This window comes from Vigna unguiculata, chromosome 6 (assembly GCF_037176805.1).
Source record: "Vigna unguiculata cultivar grain cowpea cultivar isolate G323 ecotype 2 chromosome 6, ASM3717680v1, whole genome shotgun sequence".
Taxonomy (NCBI): Eukaryota; Viridiplantae; Streptophyta; class Magnoliopsida; order Fabales; family Fabaceae; genus Vigna; species Vigna unguiculata.
In genome coordinates this window covers 49,234,686-49,259,531 of record NC_140797.1, presented here as the reverse complement: position 1 = coordinate 49,259,531, position 24,846 = coordinate 49,234,686, and the positions used below count along the sequence as shown (strand labels likewise).

The 24,846-nt window shown below is 32.2% G+C and overlaps 3 protein-coding genes and 1 pseudogene across 9 annotated transcripts; 2 read left to right on the top strand and 2 right to left on the bottom strand.

The window, feature by feature from the left end:
* Nucleotides 1–121: 121 nt before the first annotated feature.
* On the bottom strand, nt 122–5,132 carry LOC114187319 (plant/protein, putative (DUF3411)). Its single transcript, XM_028075540.2, has 8 exons — nt 4,550–5,132; nt 2,390–2,554; nt 2,178–2,270; nt 1,982–2,097; nt 1,500–1,598; nt 1,102–1,407; nt 794–958; nt 122–657 (listed from the first exon to the last, which is right to left on the bottom strand). The coding sequence occupies exons 1-8, from the start codon at nt 4,877–4,879 to the stop codon at nt 372–374; spliced, it is 1,560 nt and encodes a 519-aa protein (XP_027931341.1). The 5' UTR covers nt 4,880–5,132; the 3' UTR covers nt 122–371.
* Nucleotides 5,133–9,611: 4,479 nt separating this feature from the next.
* On the top strand, nt 9,612–12,450 carry LOC114189152 (E3 ubiquitin-protein ligase RING1-like). Of its 4 annotated transcripts, none has more exons than XR_014995811.1 (3): nt 9,612–10,686; nt 10,782–11,637; nt 12,153–12,450. XR_014995811.1 is itself a non-coding variant. In XM_028077856.2 (2 exons), exons 1-2 carry the CDS (start codon nt 9,768–9,770, stop codon nt 10,814–10,816), a joined length of 963 nt encoding a protein of 320 aa, XP_027933657.1. In that variant the 5' UTR covers nt 9,612–9,767; the 3' UTR covers nt 10,817–11,990. The 4 variants fall into 4 exon arrangements, 1 of the variants encoding a protein (XP_027933657.1); XR_014995809.1 differs by having other exon boundaries at nt 10,773–11,637; XR_014995810.1 differs by having other exon boundaries at nt 9,612–10,695.
* Nucleotides 12,451–13,549: 1,099 nt separating this feature from the next.
* On the top strand, nt 13,550–17,992 carry LOC114189225 (HSP20-like chaperones superfamily protein). Of its 3 annotated transcripts, none has more exons than XM_028077942.2 (3): nt 13,550–13,670; nt 14,077–15,069; nt 17,272–17,992. In XM_028077942.2, exons 2-3 carry the CDS (start codon nt 14,094–14,096, stop codon nt 17,502–17,504), a joined length of 1,209 nt encoding a protein of 402 aa, XP_027933743.1. In that variant the 5' UTR covers nt 13,550–13,670; nt 14,077–14,093; the 3' UTR covers nt 17,505–17,992. The 3 variants fall into 3 exon arrangements, with proteins under 3 accessions (XP_027933743.1, XP_027933741.1, XP_027933742.1); XM_028077940.2 differs by having other exon boundaries at nt 17,269–17,992; XM_028077941.2 differs by lacking the exon at nt 13,550–13,670 and adding an exon at nt 13,807–13,982 and having other exon boundaries at nt 17,269–17,992.
* A 1,462-nt stretch (nt 17,993–19,454) lies between these two features.
* Nucleotides 19,455–24,846, bottom strand: LOC114187622 (uncharacterized; annotated as a pseudogene). Its single transcript, XR_014995859.1, has 5 exons — nt 24,310–24,846; nt 22,580–22,689; nt 22,114–22,485; nt 20,278–20,902; nt 19,455–20,034 (listed from the first exon to the last, which is right to left on the bottom strand). The product of XR_014995859.1 is annotated as an uncharacterized LOC114187622 (transcript).

The following is a 24,846-nucleotide window of genomic DNA, read 5'->3' as shown; positions in this document are numbered from 1 at the left end:
AGATTCTTCGAGTTCAGAACATTCGTTCGTGAGGCTAGGAAATCTATGAAACTCGAATGAGACGAGAACAAGAACTATATTTGTGTCAATTGCATTGACATAACAAGATTTTTGACTAAGGTGAAAAAGAAAATACTTGCTCTACTTTATTGAATAGATTCAAAATATATAGTACAGAATCAGATAGCAAAACGCAAACGATGAATATAAGACTTCCTACAAAATTTAGAAACAAAACCCTCCTGAAATCTCAGTTAATGTGATAAAAAAATGTTGGTCCACTAATTAATCCCCAACTTAGTATGGAGCAGCCAGTGAACCGCCCAAGGATACTCCAGAAGTAGGAAAGAGCAAAATTGGACAACGTCACATCAAGCAGAACCCGCCGCAACCTTCTTCCGAACAATCCTTTTTCGCCGAGCTTTAGGAGCTGAAGATTCTGCACCTGCCCCGTCTGCATTCCTTTGTTTGATGCCCAGGAGCCCAAGCCCAGAAACAACCGCATTCTTTGATATAAACCATTTTGAGGATTGGTTTTCTACATTCTCAGACGTCCTGTTGTAGACTTTCAAGAGGTCATCCGACTGAGCCAGTGGATCTGCCTCAACTCCAAGCCATACACGCTTGGAAGTCTCTCCTAACTGAACATTCAAGAACCTGCATAAAATTGGGAATAAGTTTTCAAACAACAGATCTTAAAATAATTTCTTCCTCTACCATGTAACTTACATTAAAACAAAATGGTAAAACGGATTCAGGGTGAACAACTTATTCGACAGAGAAAAAACCACACCTGAATGTTGTGCTGAAGAACAGGGCAACTCCAATAACATCAAAATGGGTCATCATTGCTCTATCAAACCCACATAACAGTTGATATCTAAGGTTAGCATAAATTCCGAGAAAAGCACCGTAACCAAGCGCATTACTGCTCACACTCGGGACTGTAACAGATAATCTGCAGGCGCAACACATGCAAGGATTAACATTAGTATTTAGCACTCGTGATTTGATCAATCGTGGGTAAAACTCAAGGGTTAATTAAAAAATTAAATGAATTGAATACTATAAAAAATAAGGTTGAGTTTCAATCCTGCACACCTTCCCTCCTTTTTACTGGCCAAAGTGTTTGACAATGCACCTTGTACTGCACCAGCACTCAAACCAACCATGCACAACTCAGCAGCCTTGAACAAAAAGCATTGGATTCTCTTTTGCAAATCAAATTCCCTAAGTGGATAGCTCTTCTCAAATATGTTGTTTGGAAGCTTCTGCAATGTATTTTGTAAATCAAACCGAAATGTGTTCCCATATGATCGACAAGGAGCAAGGGACCAAACAACTAGTGCATTGCATGCTGCCGCTGTCAGCACGTTCACAAGTGCAAGATCCCACTCCTGCTTTATCCTAGATTCAAATTCAAGTTAAAAATTATTATTATAATTCATCATTAAGAATACCAGACAAACTTCCAAACGGTTTTAAATGCATAAACACACCTATCTTTCCGATTTTTTAACTCCCACCACAATGAGCAACCCACTGTAGCTACCTCCTCCAATACAAACCTATACAAGAATGCAGGATCTGCAAGCAACCTGCACAAAAAAAGATGAATATACGAGATAGTAGTGTATACAAAGATTCACTCCAAAACGAAAGCTCAAAGTTCAATAGATCTAATGGGAATGAAGGGGGAAGGGGAAAAAACCTTAATTCTAGGTGCAAAAGTACTCTTCCAACTCACAAACTCATTCTCTAAAATAAAATAATAATTGGAGCCAACATACTGCAATTTAAACTCTTGCTAATTACCTGAATTACCTGAATTAAAATAGAATCACTAAAGATAAAATCAAATTAAATCCTAATGATTTCAGGAGAAAAAAAATTGGGGTTAAATGTGAGGCATTAGATCCCAAATGTTCTTATATTAGAATAAAATATTTCAAGACTACAACCAGGCCATAACTGAAATTACCTGCCAATGAAAGACCTTGATAGTGTTTGAGGCAGTGTTCGGGAAATAAACCTACTGGTGGTTGGCCTTGCATTGATTGCGAGAAATTTTACCATTTGAGCTGAACTAACCAACCCCTATACAACAAATTTCAGTCAGTATGCAGCCCTATGCGTAATGGACTAAACAACTAAAATTAAACTGAAAATTATGGTACCATTTCATAAGCTTGCCGAAGCCCTGCAGGCAAATCCATCATAGTCCTTTGCCACTCATTTAACACAGCGTCCACAAACTTTCGGTCAAATAGCTACAACAAAGACAGAATGAGTTTCATTTCTTGAAGAAACATCAAATGAAAGCCATGAAAAGTTGTATACTTCATAAAGGGGGAAATACTTATTACATAAAATGAACAGTATGTCTAACCTCTTCAAAAAGTATTCGTCTCCTAAACAAGCCACCCTCATCTCCCTCGTCACCTTCATCAAAGTCATCAAAGTAATCATCGTCGTCACCATCATCATCACCTCCATCACCACCACCATGATTGATTTTCTTTCCAATATCTCCACCACCTCCCCCAGTAGCTAGCTGCAAACAAAAGACCAAAAAGGAATTTCTAAATACTAACAATAAATCTCAGCTACATGGACTACACAATACCATTGGACTTGGTTTATTTTAAATTTTTGGGAGTATTACTGAACTTCGAGATATTAAGCTTGCTAATGAAAACATTAAAAAATCACTCATGTAATGCAAGTCGCCACCCACAAAGTAAATACATAGGCCATGTAGGCAATACTGAAAATTCAGATACAGAGTTCAAACCAAACAGTAAGATTAAACTAAATATCATCATTTTTACGCATTCATAATCAACAACATTAAAAGGATCCAGCATAGCATCACCTACTGACCAATCTGGTCCTGTAAAGACTCTCATTACAAGTTAATAAATTCAGGAGATAACATAAAAGAACGAACGGAGACATTTCCTCTCTACATAACTTCTGGTCAGAACATTATGCACCTAAAATTAAAATATTAATTGGAGATGCATAGGCAGGGGCTTAGAGCGAAAGATGGAAACTCAAAAAATAGCTAAGAATCAAGAAACAAGCCTAATGTTGATGCGGTTTTATAGCATACATAATCATGAAAAATTACCTTTAGTGGGAGCTTGTACAAGCTTCTGATAAATATACCATTGTTAATGTCTGGGAGTAAATAATTCAATTAGGGTAGCTACTGAGCCATACCACATTGTTCTAGGGTCTAGAACAAGTAACATTCATGGTAGTCAGAATCGAGCCTCAACTCAGAGAAGGGCACAATTCTGTCAGTCTACTGTTGCTGGGCGAGTACATCCATGGGCAGAATTGGAAATTTTCAAACTCGGTAGAATTGTTGCAGAAGAGCATAAAATTGTGGAATCGTGCATTTTGTTTTCTCTTTAAAGGCTTCTAAAAGCCTAAGCCCATAAAACCCAAGCCCCTAATCCTAAATAATGAAAACACATCCTATCTACGTCTTCTCAACTTCACATAAACCTTCCCCATATTCTGTTGCACAAACCACCACAACCAGAGCGTCCCCTCCACTACATCAGATATTTTCTCGCCCATGCCAACGTTGCCTCTTTCTTGTTTCTTTCTGCCTTGGTTTGTGCCGTTTTCTCTCCATATTTGTGCGAGATACAGCTCTGTTAAGATGTTGAGTGGTTCTGGAGTTGCAACCAGCTTGATGTTAACAGCACTTTACTCTATTGTCTGATGTTCACATCATGTATTTTGTATCAAGTGGTTCTGGAGTAGGCACTAAAAACTAATACAGTATTATAAGTTGTTTTGTATAATTGATTGTCATTTAAGAATTCTACCTCGGGGATCAGCTTAGTTATTGACTCTCTTTATGCTTATAAATCTATAATTATGAACTTAAGCTTATTGAGTATTAGATGTGTGTTACGATGGTTTTCTCTGTCTTATATTTACTATCTTACATGCATGTATAATAATTTATATATAAATGCATAAATATTAATCTTACAAATACTGTCCACGACCAAGATTTTGTTCAAGTATTTACAACCGCACGCATTTGTCCATGCTTTCCCACACTATCAATAAACACAATGAAACCGCATCCATGACTGATTTAAAACCCTGGCAATCAGTAATCCTTTATGGCAACAACGTTATTATCGCATTAAAGTTTAATCCAGTCTCAGTTTAGACTTAAGACTGGTACACAACACCTTCTATCTAAGTTCTACAGCCACACTTGCCACTAGTAACTACAGAAATGATAAACACTGTTAGATAAATAACAAAAAAATAAAAATAAACTAATGATACTTTCTCGTATACTGATAACCCTGAAACATGCACTGACACGTTATTTCTCATGCGGATACTATTCCATCTGATCAACACAACAAATAAAAACAAGTATAAGTACCGCTAATTGTACTGTAAACACGGAAAAGCCGTAACTAGAGTATACACTGATTCACTTTCTGCGAGAACGACAAATTCTGGAATAAAACCCTAATTAGTTACTAAAAATATGGAGAGGAGTTACCTCAGGGCTAGAAAAGGTTTCCTTTTGTGATAAATCGAGTTTTGATTTCTCCAAGGTGACGGCGCCGAACGCGCCGTACTGGCCGCCTTTCATAGAGGCAGGCTCGGAAGCGATAGGCGCGTTAAAGCAACGCTCCAAGTGAGAGGTGGAGTCGGTTTCGACCTGGGCGGTAATTTTGAGGCCAGAGATATTCCTGAGGTCGGAGGATGAAGAGGATCGACAAAGGAGAGGGCGGCGCGTGTGGTGGAGCGTGGGAAGCATGGGAATAGGATTAGGGGAGCATTTAGCCCCGACATGGTTAATCTTGAATTGAGAGAGTGCCGGAAGCATGTTTGAAGGGAGAGCGATGGAAGAAAGACCTAATAGTGAGGAACAACAACTTCTACGAACAAATTGTTCTTCTCATACTTTGATTGAAGCGATTGAAGAAGAAAAAGAAGAAGAAGAAGCAGAAGAAGAAATGAACGAATGAAGGAAGAAGAGAAGAGAAGAGGACAACCCAATCCGAAACCCAATTCTTATTTGTAAACCCACTGAGTTCACTCGCCTCCACTCGGCCGCCTTCACCTTCCTTTAATCACTCTCCACAACCACAAAATTTCTAACACATCCAATTTTCTCACCCCTCAAATCCCTTCTGGTCAAACACTAACTCTAATTTTAAAACTGCGTTTTTTTAATTTCTCTTTACAACCCCTTTTTTATAATTTTAACTATTATGTGATTACTTTAAAACCTACCTTTTTATTTTGTTGGAAATTCCAAACTCTTTTAATAGCAATAATTATTGTTTTCTTTTTTGGTTTTCGATCTAATTTTATTTTTCAAATTAAAATTCCAATAAGAATGTTTTATGGTCTCCGGAAATGTTTAGGCCTTATTAACTATACTGTTTGAGAAAGTAAAACAGAAAATTTATTAAACATGTTTTAAAAATGTATTTAAAAGTCGTAAAAATATACATTTCCTAACAACATAATAAAAAAAATAATTTTTTAATTATTTAGTCAGCATATTTCGAATACTATTAACATTTACTAAATTTTGATTCAAAAAGGTTAAAAAAGAAATATAAACAATAATATGTATCTTTAATACCAATTTTACTCTTTATAATATAATTATTTATTAAATTTTTTAAAATTAATGATTACTTTTACTTATTTTCTATAAAAGTGTTTATCTTTTTTTCTTTTTTTTATTCATCAACAATTAATTTATCTATTCATTTCGCTTTATTTTTAATAAATATAAATTTATTTTATACATTAACTTAATAACATTACACTATTAACATATTATCATTCATATGTACAAAAATGCATACACACATACCTTATCGCGCTTGTGTGGACTCTAGTATATATTAAATAACATCATATATTCATATATTTAAATAGGATCTTGCTAACCAGTGCTCTAAGGACACTGGTTAAGGATAATTAATATTCATTGGATCCTACAAAAGCACATAGATAAGTGTAATATTAAATAAAATCTGACCTAATAACCATTAATGCAACTTTATTTTCTTTAAAGGACACAAATGCCCATAAATCTTGTACATGTGTATTTAATATTTTATTTAATGTTCATAAATAAAAATTAAAAACTAATGAAATGATAAAATAACTATATTTTAATGTTGCTAAAAATTAAATATAAGAAAATTTAAATTAACAGAAAAATCAACAAAAAAAAATTGTGTTAAACATCTAAAAATTAAAAAAAAAACATAAAAAATTATAAATTAACAGAAAACCCACCAAAAAATAGTGTTAAAAATCTAAAAATGTTACAACATAAAAAGAATAATTAAAGTGTCAATTTGAGACTTAATTGAATTTTTTTCTTTTTAGTAGAGACCTTAAAAGTTCCAAAGTTCTTGTTTTGTAACAGTAAGTTATTGTCTACAAATTTAAAAAGGTATTTTTGTCTTTATAAAATTTATTATATGTATTTATACTATTTTAATTACTGTATTTAATTATTTCAACTTTCAATGTAGAAATGATGATACCAAAACACATTTATTATTTCTTAACAAGTGTCCTTTCGTTAGTTAGCATTCTCCGATTAAATAACTTTTTTTGAACTAAACATTTTTATATGCTAAATTCATTTTTTTATTAAATTCAACTATTTTTATCAAACATGTATGTGTATATGTACATACAATTTTTTTTCACTTCTTAATATATATATATATATATATATATATGTATATATATATATATATAAACTATTTAGTAACATTTTTTATATAATCTTTTAATAAAAATTAAAAAAAATTATCTTTAATAAATAAAAATAATTATTTATTTAATAATATAAGTAAACCAACAGCTAATTTATATTTAAAAATAATTATCACAATTTTCAATACTATTTTTATTCAATTATGTAACTTTTTAAATTGTACTATTTTAATATTTGCTAATATCATTATAATGTGATAGACATATTTAGAAGTTCTTGTAATTTGGTTAGTAATGATTACGTTGAATGCAACAATCTTTTTAAAAAAATTAATTAATATTTTCAAAATCAATATAATCTATTTAACTAAACTAATTAACATTTTTTAAAGGGAGTAATGTAATACGGTTACTTTAAACATTTCTCTTTTAATTGTGTTTATTTCTATCAATTTATTATGTTGGAGGATGCATTTGCAATATGCTTGTTTGTTTGGTTATTTGTTTGATTATGTGTTAAAGTGATGAAAAATTTGATTTTCTAACACAACATTAAAATCTGTTTAGTTTTCGATATCAATTAAAGGGTAAAGAAGCTACGTTGAAGAGAAATAACTAAACTCCAAACTCAACATCCTAAATAAAACTTTTATTCCGCTTCAACTTATTAAGGCTATGTTTATTTGAAGGGGAATAACTATTCATAGAGAATGACGACGATGAAATAGAGGTGAAATCTGCATTCCTTTAAGTGAGTTTGAGAGCAAGAAAAGGTGACGATTTGCGGGATCTATTTATTTTGCGGTCCCCATTAAATTGATGTCATTTGAGAGAGATACATATTTAAATACATTTTTACCCTCAAATTAAATATGTTTTCTTCATGTGCATGTGTGCTGGTGGTGGAGAGGGATCCGATCCCATGAGGGCGGAACCAATCCATGAGAAAATGTGAGAGTGGAACCGATCCATGACAATTGGAACTGATCCATGATATTTCCAAATACACTTTTTATTAAACTGATGGGTCTTCCAAATCCATTGCAGAGTGAATTTGATCCATGACAATATGATTTTTCTTTCTTTGGACCATGTTTGTTTTTAAAAAGCAAATAATAATAATAAAAATATGTATATTAATTAATGATAATTACTATATTTTTAAATTTTAATATTTTTAATTCATCTAATTATCATTTAATTTAATTTTTACCATCAAAGATATTTTAGTAATTTTCAAATTTTTATCTGTTAAAACCTTTTTTTAATCTATTACATTAATCAAATCACTCACTAACTTTTATAAAATTCATCTTCAAATCCACTCTTTTTACCCTCTAAATCCACTCAAAAAAGCACACATATTCATCTACTCAAATTAACGCAAATTCATTTTTACACTTTCTCTTAAATTTATCCTACCAAGCGAACACATCCTAAAAGATGGACGAATGAATAAATCTCGGGAAGGATTGAATTCACATATGCCCTTTAGAAAGAGACCAAATTCTCCATTTTTTTTCTAAGAAAAAAAGTCATGCAAAAAAAATTAGCTTGTGACCAAAGAAAATAATAATAATAATAATATAATTTTAACTATTGGTAAAAAAAAATAAAAAATCTTACCCTATTAAAATATTTTTTTTATTCAATAACATATATCAATTATTTCACACACTTTATTCAAATTTCATCACTTTTAACTTTAAATCCTTTAAAATAAATAACACAATCTTTATCTTCAAATCTTTCTAATTTATTCGATCATTCACTTTCAAATTCATCATTAGAAGTGAATACAAGTAAAAAAACTATGACATGAATCTCAAATTTCAAAACGGATAATATTTCAAATATCTTGATTGATCTAACACTATCAAAACAAGTCGATTCATATAAGAATAACATCAACTTTAATAAAAAATCTTTAAATCATAAATTTATAATTTTTTCTTCTTATTTAATATTCAAATTTATTATTTTTAATTAAATTTCTAAATGGATCAACCCAAAAGAATTGTCCTGAGATATCTTAAATCAATGTTTATGTTTTAAATGCAATTAAAGATAGGATGGTATCCGTTAAAAATAAGATAAATAGTTATTTTGTTATTTATTTTTTATTCTTCACCTCTTAATATTTAACAATTAAAAATAAATCCACGTATTGATTATATTAATCCACTTAACATGCTTTTTTACTATTATTTATCTATCTCTGTTTATTTTCTCCCTATCCCCTTGTCCATGAATGAACCAGAAGTAATTAAGTTAACTTTTTAAAGTGTTTTATTAAACCTTTTTAAAACTAAATATAAGACAGAAGTTTTTAAGTTTAAAATTAAATTTATTCGATAAATTTTAACTCTTATTTTTCACCAAGAAAATTCTCATATATTTTCACATCTTTAGATTAATTTAGTGAGAACTACTATTTGTATACACATCTTTATATCAATTTAGTGTAAACAAAAAAAATTAAAAATAACTTTTAAAATTAAAAACTCCTTCTAAAATTCTATTTGATCATTTTGTTTTTAAAACACTAAAAAAAGCTAAAAACAAGTTAACTTGAATGAAATACTTCCTTACTTTGCATCTAGTCTAGGGTTGCTATACTAAACATCCATGAAGAAAGAAAAGCTGTGTGCTAACAATCAACAATTTAATATAGTATTGCATCACATGTATCTACAAACCCTCAAGGAAACCAAAACCTCTCTGTAACTTGCCATTATCATTCAAGCATCCTTTGCCTTGTGCAATGGAGAAACAGTTCTCCAAGAAAAAAAGCAACATGATTGCATGACATTATAGGACTAAAACCAAACCAGATATCAATTGCAACAAAGGAATCCCTTTCTTGTGCCTCCAATCCTAGGTCATTCCTCTTCATCACGCACCCTTTTTTTTTCTCCTTCATGTCAAAACCACAATACATATAACAGTTCCACGTTGTTTCTGTCAAAAAAAGCTCGCTTCTTCCTCAAAAACACAGCAACCTTTTCATCTCAATCCACATGTCTCTAACAGGTCGTTCTCGCATCGTCGTGAATGGGGTCAGAAGAACGAGAACTTTTCACTATTTCTGGTGCCTGTATTGCCAAAGAACCGTGAGGATACCCTTTACAAACAATAATGGTTCTACATGCCCCTATTGCTTCCACCACCTGCGTTATGAGCTTGATATCTCAAGGCCAAGGCTTCTCATGAACGTGCCAAATAACTTGGAACCTTCACCAGCTACTCAACTTCTGCATAACTTGGCCCTCATTCTTGATCCACCTCTAAGGAGGCAAAACAACATCCACTTAAACACAACCACACACTGGGAAACAGAAAATACAGAAAATGAAGATGGTGCAGATCCTCAGGCTTGGGTTACACTCCGATTTCCAAGGCCAACTCGTGCACCTAGGCCTATTTCCCCACCACAGAACTTGGTTCCTCCGAGCAACCACACTGAGACATTATTAGATGACTTCATCGATGGGGTGATTCAGAATAATACTCGACCAGGGCCACCTCCTGCAGCATCTTCTGCCATTGCAGCATTGCCGGTGGTGAAACTGACGCAAACCCATTTGGGTAGTGACCCCAATTGCCCAATTTGCAAAGACGAGTTTGAGCTTGAAATGGAAGTCAGAGAGTTGCCATGCAAACATTTCTACCATTCTGACTGCATCACCCCATGGTTGCGCATGCACAACACTTGCCCTGTGTGCCGCTTCGAGCTGCAAGGAGTTGTTACTCCTGATGCTAATTATCATTACCGTTTCCAAGTTGATGAGAATGACATGAGGTTTGCGTTTGAGGATATCTCAAACAGTTTGAACTGGATTTGGAACCAGTTGGCTTCATTCAGACCTATTCGTTCAGTCCTAGATTGGACACGGTCCTACTTTGATTTCCATGAAACTCGTCTTCGTGCTCGTCGAGGTAATGTCGGTAATGTCAAATCTTACCATAAAATCTCAACTTTTGGTGTCTTTGGAAACTTCAATGCTGACCAAGTTGTTAATTAGGAACTGCAGGTAGTTCTTGGTGGCGATCATTGTTCGTTATATAGCTTCATCTGTGAGGTCTCTCGAACTGAAACCTGGTTTGTGATCATATCAGAATTATGCCACTTGGTTAATTTTAAGCAGGTAAATGGTGCTGAGCACATCGTTTCAAGGAAGAAATCAATACAGAAGATCATGAAAGCTGTTTGTGGTGCATGTGCCCACAAGTTATGATTGAAAAAACATTATTTCTTGATGAAGAACTAGGTTTCAAAAGGAGATCTTCACCTAGTTTCCTGATTTTTATTTATAAAAATGATTTATTCTTTACCCTCTCTCTCTTTTCTATATACATTTGCTTTTATTTTACCCCTAAATCTCTTCTATGTGAATGTTTGCGATAATTTCTCTGCTAATTTTCATTAGTCTGGCTTTTGGAGGCATTTTAAGGTGCAAAATATTGATTTCATTAAAATTGTAGGGATGAAAAATAAAAAGCAAAGAAAATGTAGCCAAACAAGAAAAACTATTTGGTAAATTTATTATAAAAACAAGAAGATTAATGCTTATAATATTATATCCCCACATTTAGTTTGATTTGATTTTCTGCAGGACATTATTTTCGCTTGTAAAATTTATTTATTTTATTAGCAAACATATTCCAAAAATTGTGAACTAAACCTTTACTAAATTCAAAAGACAAAATGAAAAAAAAAAAAATAAGAAAAATTGAAGTCTACAATAAGGTCGGAAGAGAATGGTAAGATTGGTCGTGCCATAGACAATTTTTTTCACCTGTTTGCAAGGATCTAGTCGCGACCATGTACCTCCACTTCGATCCACCCACGATTTCTGTCTTGAAACTCTTCTTCACTCTTATTTTAAGGTACCTTTTCATTTATCTATTTAATTGGAAAATTTGGGAGTTGAATTTGTTTAAAATTTTAAAATTACTTTCTTTTTCTTAGTTATTATTATTGAAATAGGTTAAAATGGAGGTGAAAACATCAAGTTATTTAAAAAAAAGTTATTTTTTTATAATATTTGTTTTTTTTATGAAGATAATTTGGTGTGATCTTATTGTTATTGGGTTTTGTTACCGAGTTCATGCTCTTTCAATATTATTGATGGGGATATGAATTTGGTGGTGTGTGTTCCACCTTTTAATGATGACTTCTTAATCTTTTATTTATATATATATATATATATATATATATATATATATATATATATATATGAAATTGGACCTGGATAATTTTAGCTGGGTGAAATATATTGTGTGATGTATTTAGTTAATAAAACCTTGTTATCATATGAATTTTGCCATCTAAGTGCATATTTATTTCATTTATCATTGACTCCTTATCATAATCTTGAACAAAAATTTCTATGCTCCTTCAGGTTACATGTTTGCATTGAAACATAAATGATGTGAAGCAAAAGAAATGAATTATCTTCATGAAGTGGTGATTTGACTTCTACATGTTCAACTAGTTTCCTTTTTTCATTAAGGATGACATGGAGGTGAATTTGAAAATGGTACCATGTCTAATTTCAAGATGTTTGAAAGAAAAAAAAAACAAAAAACTATCTCCTTTAATAGAAGGAAATTGACAAATATGCTCATTACTTTCCAATACTTTGTAAGTATTAATTTATCCCCTTAAATGTTCTACGTAAGCTTGTAAACTCTAGTACTATAGACATCATTTTAGGTTTTTGTATGTTGTTTTTTTCTTTTTCTAGTTTTACATGTTTTTGTTTTGTAATTTTACATACAATTTGATAAAATATTTCTCTATTAACTGACTATTTGCACAAATTTTATATTGTAACCTGGAATCGAAATCTCAATTAATTAGTTAAAGATCATTTTTTTAAGTTAAAATATTGGTGGTTCATGATTAATTTAAACATCATTTCAAAAATCAATTATAATTTTTTAATTATAATAGAAACTATTTTAATTATAAAAATATTTTAATTTTTATAAATTAATTACGTAACTAATTATTTTTTTATATTATCATTTAAACATTCTATTGTAGTAATATAATAATAACAATATTTATGTAATTTAAAAATTGTTGAGATCAATCTACTCATTGTTTATTTATACTGTAAAAAATCTAAAAATCAGTTGTGATCAATATACTGTTTTTTTTTTATACTGTAAAAGTTTTTATTTGCTGTACATATTTGTGGACATTCTATTTATATATATAAATAAGTATACCGGAACTCATTTTTCTTCTTCTTTAAGAATAAGTATTAAGAGTTAAATTATAATAGTTTTAGGTTTCAATTAAAATATTTGCTTTTAATATTTTTATTATAATATTTGGTTTTAATAAAACATTACTTTTCTCTTTCAAGTAAGTTTAAAAATATACAAAGTATTTAGGATATTTTATGATAATTTCTTTTGGAGTTTAATTAATTAATTTATTTAAAGATGTATATATTTTTAAACATACCCTCCATTTAATAAATTTATAGTAATTTTCACTTTAGATACCAAAGTATTCATGATTATAGTTTTTATATATATATTTTAATTAAATATAAAAAAATAAAATTCAATTATAATTTAATTGTTATTCTATATACTGAAATGGTAGTTATAGGGAGTTTAAGATTAAAAAGGTATGTGTGATCACATGGATTAAGATTGAATCATGGAGCCATAATGTTTTATATATAGTAAAAAATAACAAATCACTACTTTCTTAAAATTAGACATTTGTAAGAATTAAATTATATTTAAATTGATTTATATTATTTTTAATTTATTTATACAGATAATATGGTATAAAACTAATATATATATATATATATATCTATAGCCGTATTCTCATTCTCCTCTTCATTGAATCGCGGCGCCGCATGAGGCATATCTGCTTCTCACACTCCCATTTTGTAAGTTTCTTGATACTTTCTCTAATTTTTTTAGTTGTTTTTGCATTTGAAGATTGAGGTTTAAGACTCATTGTTCTATATATGAATATTGGAGTTTGGGAATTTGGGTTTTATGTATGAATATTGTTGTCTCATATTGATAATAGGCATAGGTTTTGCTGACTCAAACTTTTTATCTTACTCTATTTCACCAAACCCTAAATCCTTCTTTTAGAAATACCATAGTCCTTCAAAACCCAATAACTGGATATGACTCTCAACTTGCCATTCCAGGGCCACCATAATAAATCTATTCATTCAAAACAGGACGATGTATTTTACCTTAATTCTCATTGCCTATTATAAATTGTAAACTATAAATATAATACTAAATACATATTATTGTAATTTCTTTTTGCTGTTTCAGATGAATCTGCAGCACTCATGAATTTCAGAGGAGATATTGTTTACAAGAGAAGGTCTGTCAAACCAGTAGCAACTGATAGTGATAGAAAATTTCTCATCGAATTCATCATCACTACTTATTTGGGACCTGATGTCAAGTTTGATGATCCAAGATGTTCTGTTACCCAAAGACTAATGGCTGGATCCCCACAGTACACATTGGGCGATTTGGGATCTTCATATGTTACCGTTTCTTTCTTGGAGAGATTGTACTACTATGTCCTCAGATATTCTCGTCCTGAACATGTCTTAGATCTTAATATGTTCCATATGTATCTGAAGGGAAAATTATTTTTGCCCTCTACTGATTTTACACCAGATAGTAAGCAGTTCACCAGTTTTTTCCCTTTGGATCTGCATGAACAGAAATGGTACCCTGATAGCTTCAGAATTATTAAAGGGATTGTTTTAATTGATGATCCTTCTACTGAATGCATCAAAGAGAAGGATTTAAATAGATTCAAGTCTTTAACTGGTCTCAGCACTCTCGAGTTAAATCTTACTGAATGTTTGGAAAATGAAGGTGGTCACAATTGCAAGAACAAAAGACAGGAGAATCTTACTGAATGTTTGGAAAATGAAGGTGGTCACAATTGCAAGAACAAAAGACAGGAGAGTATTCAAAATATGGAATGTGAATCAGAAAAGCTTCAAGAAGGACACAAGAGAAAACATATTGATGATACACGGCCAATGCCAGACCCTGTGCTCCCTACAAAACATAATGTCAAGGTTCATCCTTCCAATAGCACCTGCAAATCTAATGGGCCAATATTCATGCCCCTTCTATCTGTTCCTCCTGATACTGCAGTAGGGAATCAGGATTGTTCTCTTGTTTTAACAGGGACAGCCAGTAAAGGATTATTTGGTCCATCTGTTGGTATTGTGGATATTGGTATTGGTGAAATGGCATATCTATTCCGAGTTTCCTTGCCAGGGGTTCAGAAAAATTTCAGTAAGTTCTCTTTATATACTCTGGTTTTTCTGTCATTTCTAAGGGTATGTTTAAGTACCTTTAAAAAACGAGAATAAGAAGGAAGTGAAATGTTTTTCATAAATTAAACCTAGCTAATGATTCGGGAGAAACTTATACAAAACTTTGAAGAGTTTATTTATTTATATTTTTCTTTTCTTGAAAGTGTTTATGAAAAATTTCATCCAAATAGGTCCTTATTGTCCTGATGGAGGGATTGTTATTCAATTTATCATAAATGAACATGACCAGAGTATGCATTATACCATGGATCTTTTTATATCTTGATCAGAAGTCAGAAATATTATGCTTGTAGCCTGCTTTTATCATGGACTGATAGTTATTCTGTTAGTTAAAAGTTCATTCCTTTGGACAAACAATATGAGTGTTTAGAACTGCTACTACTACCATAGTCTCCTTGTGATAGTTTTTTTGTTTCGTTCTTTTCATGTTGTAACTCTTGTACAAATCAGTACATAGACCTTTGCTTAGTACTATATATGTATTAAGTGCTAAGCATTAAATAGAATACAAGTATTTCAATTTTTTCATAATTCATTCTTTTTGGACCTGTGTGAGTGTGGGAGAGATGATGTTTTAAAAAAAAGTATCAGAGCAGTACAGTAGAGTGCTGTCATGGTTTTTGCAAAAATGAGTACAAATTATTTTGGCAATCATGAATGGCAAGATCAATGATCAATGGGTTGTGATGATAGAAGTCATAGTCTTGGTTTTTGAGAATTTCTTGAATTTCTGAAAGAGGGAGTTCCACAAATGGAATAAAATAAAGTTGCAACCTAAAAGAAGGACTACAAGGAAGTGTCTACTTTATCATTGTGTGGAGTCTGCTATCTTTGAAAAGATTTTAAAGAAAATCAACATTGCAAAAGAAGAGCGAAATATCTCATTGAAGAGTATTTTAATAGGGTGCAATGGTTAGTGAATATGATGAAGGCTCGTGATTAGTAAACAGACAGTAACACCAAAAGGAACAGGAAATATGTTGATTGGTGATTAAGAGAGGAAGGGAAAGTTTAGCCGATTGATATGTATAGTAAGTTCCTGAAATGAAATTTATTTTTTGAGTGTTGGATGATTTGTGGAGGAAGTATTGTCCTTCACCACGAAGGATGATCTAGTGAAAACATTTTAATCACATCAGAAACAGATTCTTAGTTCTCCACTTACAAAGAATAGGATATTCAAGTCAACATGAAAACAGCTCAGTTACAGTGTCCGAAAGTTACTGATTTAAAACAGAAATTATGGATATGACATATGAGGTTTGATCAATTAAACTTTAAAAACTTAACTCAATTAGTCATTAGTGGCATGGTAATTAGATTGCCTAAACTGTCTGCTCGTGATAAGATATGTAAAGTTTGTCTCATTAGAAAACAATCCAAAAATCTAGTTAGTTCTTATTTACAGAAGTTGTTCATTCTGATGTGTGTGAGCAACTTGTAGTGTCACCTTTGGAAAGAAACAAATACTTTATTTCATTTGTTGATGAGTACAGTTGGTGTGGTGTGCTTGATGAAAATCAGAGATGGTGTATTCTTAAGGGTGTTTAAAATTGAAACGATACAAAAGTAATGCAGACCATGTTCTCTATTTGGTATAGAACATTATTTTAGACATGTGATGTGCATGCATTAAAGATAATATAAACAAGAAAATAACTCATTAAATTTTACGTAATAAGATTGAATACATAACACAGATAATCAGAATAAAACACTCCAAAAAGACATAAAAAACAAACAAAAAAATACAGAGAAGGAAAAAATACAAATGAAGGTTGAAGAGGAAAGCACCAACCACTACAAAGAAGACAAAGTTGGAGATTGTGACATGAGGGTAGTCAGTAAACGGGTCCTTTTAACCCAAATCCTTGTGCTAGTTCTAGTAATGAACATGATATTCTATTAAAGCTAATACCTATTTCAACACCAAGAACAAAAAAATGAAGGGGAGGGTGGACAGAAGTGTAAAGCAAAAGATAGTGGTTTATAGTGAAAGTGTGACCATTTTCAATTCCTAAGTGGCTTCAATTAGAATCTGTCTCAACTGATTCTTGTCGCGTTTTCCTTTTTCAGAAAATCCATCAATCTTAATCTAATGATAAATTCATAACACCCTGATTCTTTCTTGATTGTTGATTAACATCATACTTTGTAGCAGGTACGGTTAGTTGTGATGTTCAATCTAATGGGAGGGTTCTGATCAAAGGGGTGGTAACTGGTGGAAAAACGATAAGAAAACAAGCACGAGTTTTTCAGATGAAAATTCAAAAGTTATGTCCACCTGGACCATTCACACTTTCATTCAATCTTCCGGGACCTGTTGATCCAAGACTCTTCGTGGCTAACTTCAGGGCTGATGGCCTTTTGGAAGGAATTGCAGTCAAGCAGTAGTTAAGGGGCAAGAGTTGGGAATCAAGCTTTTTTTAAGGCCAGAAACCAGATATGTCTCTTTCAGAGAATTGTTAATGACCTAATTTTGTTGGTAACTGTTATTAGAAGAATTAATATGTTTTTGCAGAGGGAGGCTTTGATTATTGTTTAATCAAAGGGGTGAATGTCTAACTAGGTGATGGGAATTGGAGTTGTTTAGTATCATTTATTGAAAGTCTATCCTAGTTGGTGGAAAAATATCATTTGAATTTCATTACCTTCTACCTCGTTCAACTTTCACATTTGCACACATCTAATGAGGAAAGTATAGAACAAACTTTGTGAAAGATAAGGTTATTAGTCTATCATGTGGTCTTTAGAGAATATTAAAATGATAATTAGATTTCTTTTTATGATATATGTTGTGTGGTCTAAATTGTTATAAAGATCTAGTTGAAGTTGTAATTATGAACTATATTTAAATTTTATAGTATTTCATATTCTACTAATTTATTCCTCATTTAAATAATGTTTTATTATTATCTCTTCTATTTAACTACAAAACAAATCTTCACATGAGAATCCTCTAGATCCAAATTGATGACATAAAAAAAAATTATTTAGGACAGCCACAGACGCTGTTGAGTGCAGCCAAGTTATCTGATCTCTCTCTTACCAAACTGTCGATGATATCTACAAATTACTCGCCTATACTTCTAACATTCATCAGTTTCAGCACAGTTCAAACAATTTTAACTGCCCAAAAATAAGCTTTGGTCTCTCATGTAGAGTTTTTGTTCTACTTTAATTTGTTGAGCTTTACTTTGATTTGATGACTGAAAATGTCTATTAACCTCTATGTCATTAAATTGGTCAAGTTAGTTTAGTAAATTAACGAAAAGGTCAAAACTGACTTTTAGGGTGTGTTCACATTAAAAGATGGAATTGGGGGAGAGTGTAAGAATGAATTTGAGTGGAATAATATGTGTATTTTTTTGAGTGGATTTAGAGAGTAAAGTGGTTGAATTTTGAGATAAATTTTGTGAAAGTTAGTGAGTGATTTAAGTGATGTGATAGATTAAAAAAATATTTTAATAGATAAAATTTGAAGATTACTAAATTATTCTTACTAATAAAAATAAAATAAAATTATTAGATGGATTAAAAATATTAATTTTAACAAAATTTTTATTACTTTAATAATTATTATACCTATTTTTATTATTTATAAATGTTATATATAGTAATAAAAAAATTATTATATATATATATATATCAATAAATATATTATTAATCATAATATATTTTTAATAATTAATAGATTACTAATTATTGTTAAGTATATTATTAAGTATTATATATATTAGTTATTATTACTAATTTATTATATATATAATATAAGAAGGGTATACAAGTAAAATGTTTATAAATCATTTCAAATCTTTCCAAAATAGAGTGAATGAAATTTCGCAAGTAACTTGCAAATTCGTGGTAACTTTTCCTTTAAAATCATGTAATGCGAACATGATATTTTTTTGAAATTCATCTTTACACTCTTACAATCGGTTCAAACGAATAAAATATGACTTTTTACGTCTTATGACCAAAACTGAAAAAGAAAAACTGAGATAAGAAAACTGAAACTTCATTTTAGCTAAATTGTAATTATACAAACAATCGATGAGGAATCAACCTTGTGTGACAATGTGTGAATAATCGATCATCAATATTATTTGATTCTTCTTGGCAATATTGGTTAGCTACTGATAGTTCGACATGATTATCATTGAAAATGCATATGAAGCTGTTTCATTTTATCATTGAAAAATAAAACTTATTTTTCTTGACTTTATAAATCCCGAGAATCCTTGAACACATGGGATTAACTCTTACTTTTCTCTTACGATTTCCTTTGACCACTTTTTTTTAAGAGTAAAAGATCTGTCTCGACTACAGAGTACAGCCATGGTGTTTCTTCATGGATGAATTTGAATTCTTATTTCCTTTGAAAAGCAGGGAGAAGAGGGGAGCATAGAGCTATACAAGTGTGACTAGTTTATCTCTTTTCTAGATATTACTGTAGATGTTTTACAGATTCAGATGCTGAAAGAACCCAAATTTCTTTGTATATCATACACTTGATTGAATACAAGGGATGGTTCTTCTGACATCTGAAAGCCAATTTGCTCTTGATGACGCTGTTTGTTAGTTGACCCCTTTGGGGTCAATTTCATTCTTCATAGAATATGTAGTACTAGATGAAAGGCCTGCCAACTTTCTGGCTTTGACCCTTTACCCACCGGAGCTTTACATGGTGGTGGTTGCATGCTTGAAGTAAAATTAAGACAAATTAAAATGAATGGAAGCATCTTCCTTCTGTAGTCTGAACAAAACTTGCAAAGCATCATTATTCCTTGCATGTCTCCAGGATCCTTCATCAGGCAACATCCATTTCATCAGACGTGGTATCATTGAGAAAAACAAAAAGAAATTAACAGCATACAAAATCCCATTAGCAAGATTTCCCCACAGAAATCACCACCCGCTGATGCTGCACAGAATAAAGGAAAAAGGGAAAAGTAAAAAACAAGGTTCTAAGAAAATACAGCAAATCAAGAGAAACTGATGATTTTAAAGGCAATGTAAACTACTACTGCTTTAATAGCTTATCAAAGTATAACAAAAATGCTTTAAAAATTTGTTGTCAGCATTATGCAAATCTTATGAGTTCCCAGTTTCAACCATAGCCAAGCATGAGAAACAAAGGTGAGTCTACATGACCAGGGACACTTACATATAGAGGATGGAGCAAGTATCTGAGACACCAATTTTTTAGATGTTTCTTGACCCTGCCGACGCTTCGATCCATGGGACAGATCAGAAGCTTCTTCAGCAGTGTGGCTGGCAGAATTTGAGGTGGGGGCAGCAGAAGGTGAATAATCAGGGGAAATGGATGGTTTAGAATAAGATTTTGGTGAAGAGATGGGATGATGTACGAAGCCACTATATGGACAAGGATCAGGAGGCACAATAGAAGGTGCAGGTGAAGATACTTCACAGTCAAAACAGGGAGGTGGCTCAGCAGTTGGTGGTGATATTGGAGAGTAAGGACTAGCAGGATGTGGTGAAGATGATGGCTCAGAGTGATCACTTAACTGTGGGGATGGAGCTGGAGAAGGAGAAGGTGAGGAAGCATGAAGTTTTTTCTTCATGAAAGTAGATAGTCTGACTTCTTTAACTCTGCCAAAAACTGAGTTATCAAGGCCAAGATTTCTGCCAACAGAGCCTGTTATTGTTTGAGCTAATTGTTTTAATCTTTGGGGCAAGAGGCTACCAAAGCCTCGCATGACTGAAGCCTGGACTACTACTGGAGAAGCTGTTGTTGAGCCATTTTCATTTGTTATTTGCACGTACACATTCTGCCAAAAAAGTCACACGGTGTTAGATATCAATGCAATGTGAACTTTATGTGTAGATGCATATATTAGTTGTGAATGAACTCAAATCCAACTTCTGATATTTTCCTGCAGCAGGTAGGATTTAGGATAAGCTGAATTCAATGGGTTTGTACATCATCAGTGAAATTTCAGTAGCTCAATGTACAAAACAAGACAAACTATCATTCTCATTCGATTCGTTTTGGGCTATGCTTCTTTGATTGTGCAAAGAATGAAAATGGCAATACAACATGATTTTTGGGAATCCAAAAAGTACATTGTTTTCCAACTACTAAAACAGGTAAACTAAAATCTTCATTTATGACTAACAGGGCCATAGCCATAAGTTTTCCCACCCCAGTAAAAACCTATATAGAATTTGTTATCTTCGAGCAAAAAAATGGAAATAGTAATAATAATAATGAACATCTCTTATGGAATAAATTTCTGCTGACTTTGTTCTCTGTATTAAAAATTAGACATTTTGCTTTCTCCCTCCTTCCATTAAGATTTCAGTAAACTGCGCACAGGGAAAAAAATGTTCTGAATACATTTTTGGTTCCTCTACTATGACTATTGTGTGATTTAGGCCTCAAGAATTTTTTGCTCAAATTTAGTCCGTTAGTTATTCCAAATGTCACAATTAAGTTCTTCCATCAATTTCTCTCTAGATAAAACCCTCAAAATCTTAATTTCTACTAAAATAACTGAGGGTTTAGAAAAATTTACTGTGAAATTTGAATGGTTCACCAGTCATACTCAATTAAAACTCTGCATGATGTAAGACAATGCTTTTGAAGAGAAGGAAAATAGGTATTTCCTAATTTTTGGTAAAATAAGATGCTTTAATCGGTGGATTCTGAATGGAAGAAGTTTAAAATAGTTCAATTGGTTCAGTTCATATAAACTGAGAAGAAAATGAGAATTTGGGAGTTCAAATAAGTGTACTACTGACAAAAGAACTTGATTGTAATTTGTAACAACTGAACAGTTGGGAAACTAAATTCAAGCAAAAAAATTATTGAGGGAAAAAATGACCCATATGACACAGTGAGGGACCAAGCTTGCAATTAAGTGAAAAAAAGTGAGAGAAATCTGAAATATACTACAGCTTTAGAGTTTGAAGCGAGTGGCATTTATAAATCAAAATTGAAACTCCTAAAATAACAAGGGAATCAGGTTAGGGGCTGTACCTCGTCAATGTTTAGATGCAATCCATACCTCAATTCTTCATTGAAGTCAACAAATTTCTCCAGTACTTCGGATATTGAATTGTTAAGAGTAAAATTAAACAGAACCTCAGGCATCTGCCAAATATAAGCAGAGTGCGGTGGTATTACAGTTAATCCTCCAGGAAACTTCAAGATTTCAAATATCGATGCGTTCCCAAATATTGATGGTGTCAAAGTCAGGTTGGATTGCTTGAGAAACAGTTCAATCAAAGATGATCTCAGCACACTCAAAGACACTGGATTTATTGAACCGTTCATCGGATCACAGAGAACACCAAACACCACGTCAGTACAGTTAGGTGTAATACTTTGGTGCATGGACAGGATAGCCACCTGTTAAGACACAATAGCTTATAAGCACCTTTGTATGCCTAAGCAGAATCCCCTAGGGAAAACTAAAAATATAAGAACAGAAGCATGCAGAAACCTTTGTATTTGGTAGAGCTATTTCGCCATATATATCATATTCTAACTTTTCAATGTATGGAATAAGCTCTGAAACTGGTTTTTCCAGTCTGAAGGATGTCTGAACAGCAGCTGGAAGTATTTTCAAATGAAATAAATCATCAATAAACCCAGTAATGTCTAAGAATTTTAACAGAGATACAGTCTATAGTGCAGAAGATTGATCTTAGAAGAATCATAGAAAAAGAGATCAATACACAGACTTATTAGGGATAGTTGTCCAGATCACACCTATTGCACAAAACAAAGGATATGAACCATAAAAGCACTTTGCACAATACAGATTTGCAATTTGCAACCTAAATAATTTACTCATATTGGATGCTAGGCCATCAAAGCATTGTTCTTTGATTTGAGTGGATCATGTTTTGAATCCATGTTCAAATCTTAGTGAGGTGTAAGGTTTTTGTTGTTGATGATGTTAAAATCTTTGTTATAAAAGTTTTTGATGTTCCAGGATTCCTACAGAATATCCTAACATTCTCCAACTTAGGTTATAAAAGTTTGAGGAAACTAAAATGTAGTACTCCGTGATGAAGCATCGTTAGGCTATTTTATAGCAGTGAGCAGCTGACTACTACTTTCAAGATTAACATATATAATTACCATAAACAATAATTTATAATTGTAACTACTAAATATTTTTTATTGTATAAAAAAATTGAAATACAAAAGGAATCACGAGTTCCATATATGATTGATTATCTGAAGGGAAGAAGAACAAACAGTTTATCAACCAAGCAGAATTTTCTAGTAAGGTCTTGCTGATGAGTCCACCAGCACTTGTTTAGGGTCAAGAATAAGTCAACCACTTACTGATAATTTAGAACTTCATTCCAATAAATTTAACCTTCTACGCAAAATTACTCCAAAATTTAGTTCCATATAAACTAATTTTACAAACATTTTTTAAAATTTTTACATAGAGTGACTCATAGCAGTGAGCATTTTAAATTCTGGAACCAATATAAGCAATACAAACACAATCTTTCACCAAATTCATGGGTTACGCATATCACATTAGCCCATACCGAAGTAAATCCAAGACAGATGTGCACACACAATCAAACAGACAAAACCAGATAGGCATGTCAGATGCCAACAAACCATGGCACCTCTCAAAAAATCAATGCATTAATTACAAAAAACATTAATGATAGTTTGACAGCTATTCCTTGCGGTTCCTCTTGGCATGTACTGCATCAAATGATTTTTGTTCACAAAACTTTTCCACAAAACTTATACAAAAAATCCCTGCATTTGAATTTCCAGAGCATCACGTAAAGTGATAACAAACATCAGACTCAAACTAACCACTACATCCACATGCCCAAGTGCCCAAGGGATTAGATACAATTCCTCATTGAACAATCAAAGAAGAAACTCTGCACTAATTCACTAAATTCCACACCAGAAAATCTAATTTTGAGGAACAAAATCATAACCAAAACCCAATTTCTTCAATACCCGAATTCCTGATAACCACTCAATACCCCCAAGATGACTGATATCAAATACACGATCATAAAGATCAAATTTCCAATCATTTGATCACTATAATACTAAAAAACTGACAATCAAAATATCAGATAACCCAAATGCAAAATTTTAAAACTTTTCCATATGGCATGAGACCCAAAACCACCAATAAGGCAATTGTTGAGAAGGAAAGGGAAAGCGATTGAGGCTAACCACTTTGCTTAATTACATCTCTTGCATCAAAACTGTAAGTAACGGTGTGCCTGGGAAGAACCCAAAAGAGTGAAGAAATCAAAGCCGACAAACTGAGAAGGAGAAGGAACAGACACTTGAAACTGAATGGTCGAAGAAGGACCCAACAGAGTGGAGCCTCAACCTCACTCCCACCACTCTGCCCTTCTTCCTGCACATGTTGTTGCTCACTTTTCCCCATTTCCACAGCATCTGGAATCACCACCACACCCTCTCTCTCTCTCTCTCTACACAACACCACTCAACAGCAAGAATAAGAATAAGAGGCCAAAGCCTTGTTCATGGGACTTTTGGCCATCACACCCTTCTCTTTTTCTCTCTAGAAAAAACCATTAAAACCACTTCCCTCTCTTAACTGTAATCTACCTCTACCTATACTTGTAAATGTAAACTCTCTCTCTTTTTTATTCCCTTTCTCTTTCTCAATTTTTATTTTTTTCAATTAGGGTTAACTTTTAGGCTACCGAACGTTGAGGAGAAGCAAAGGTGAAAGAGAAA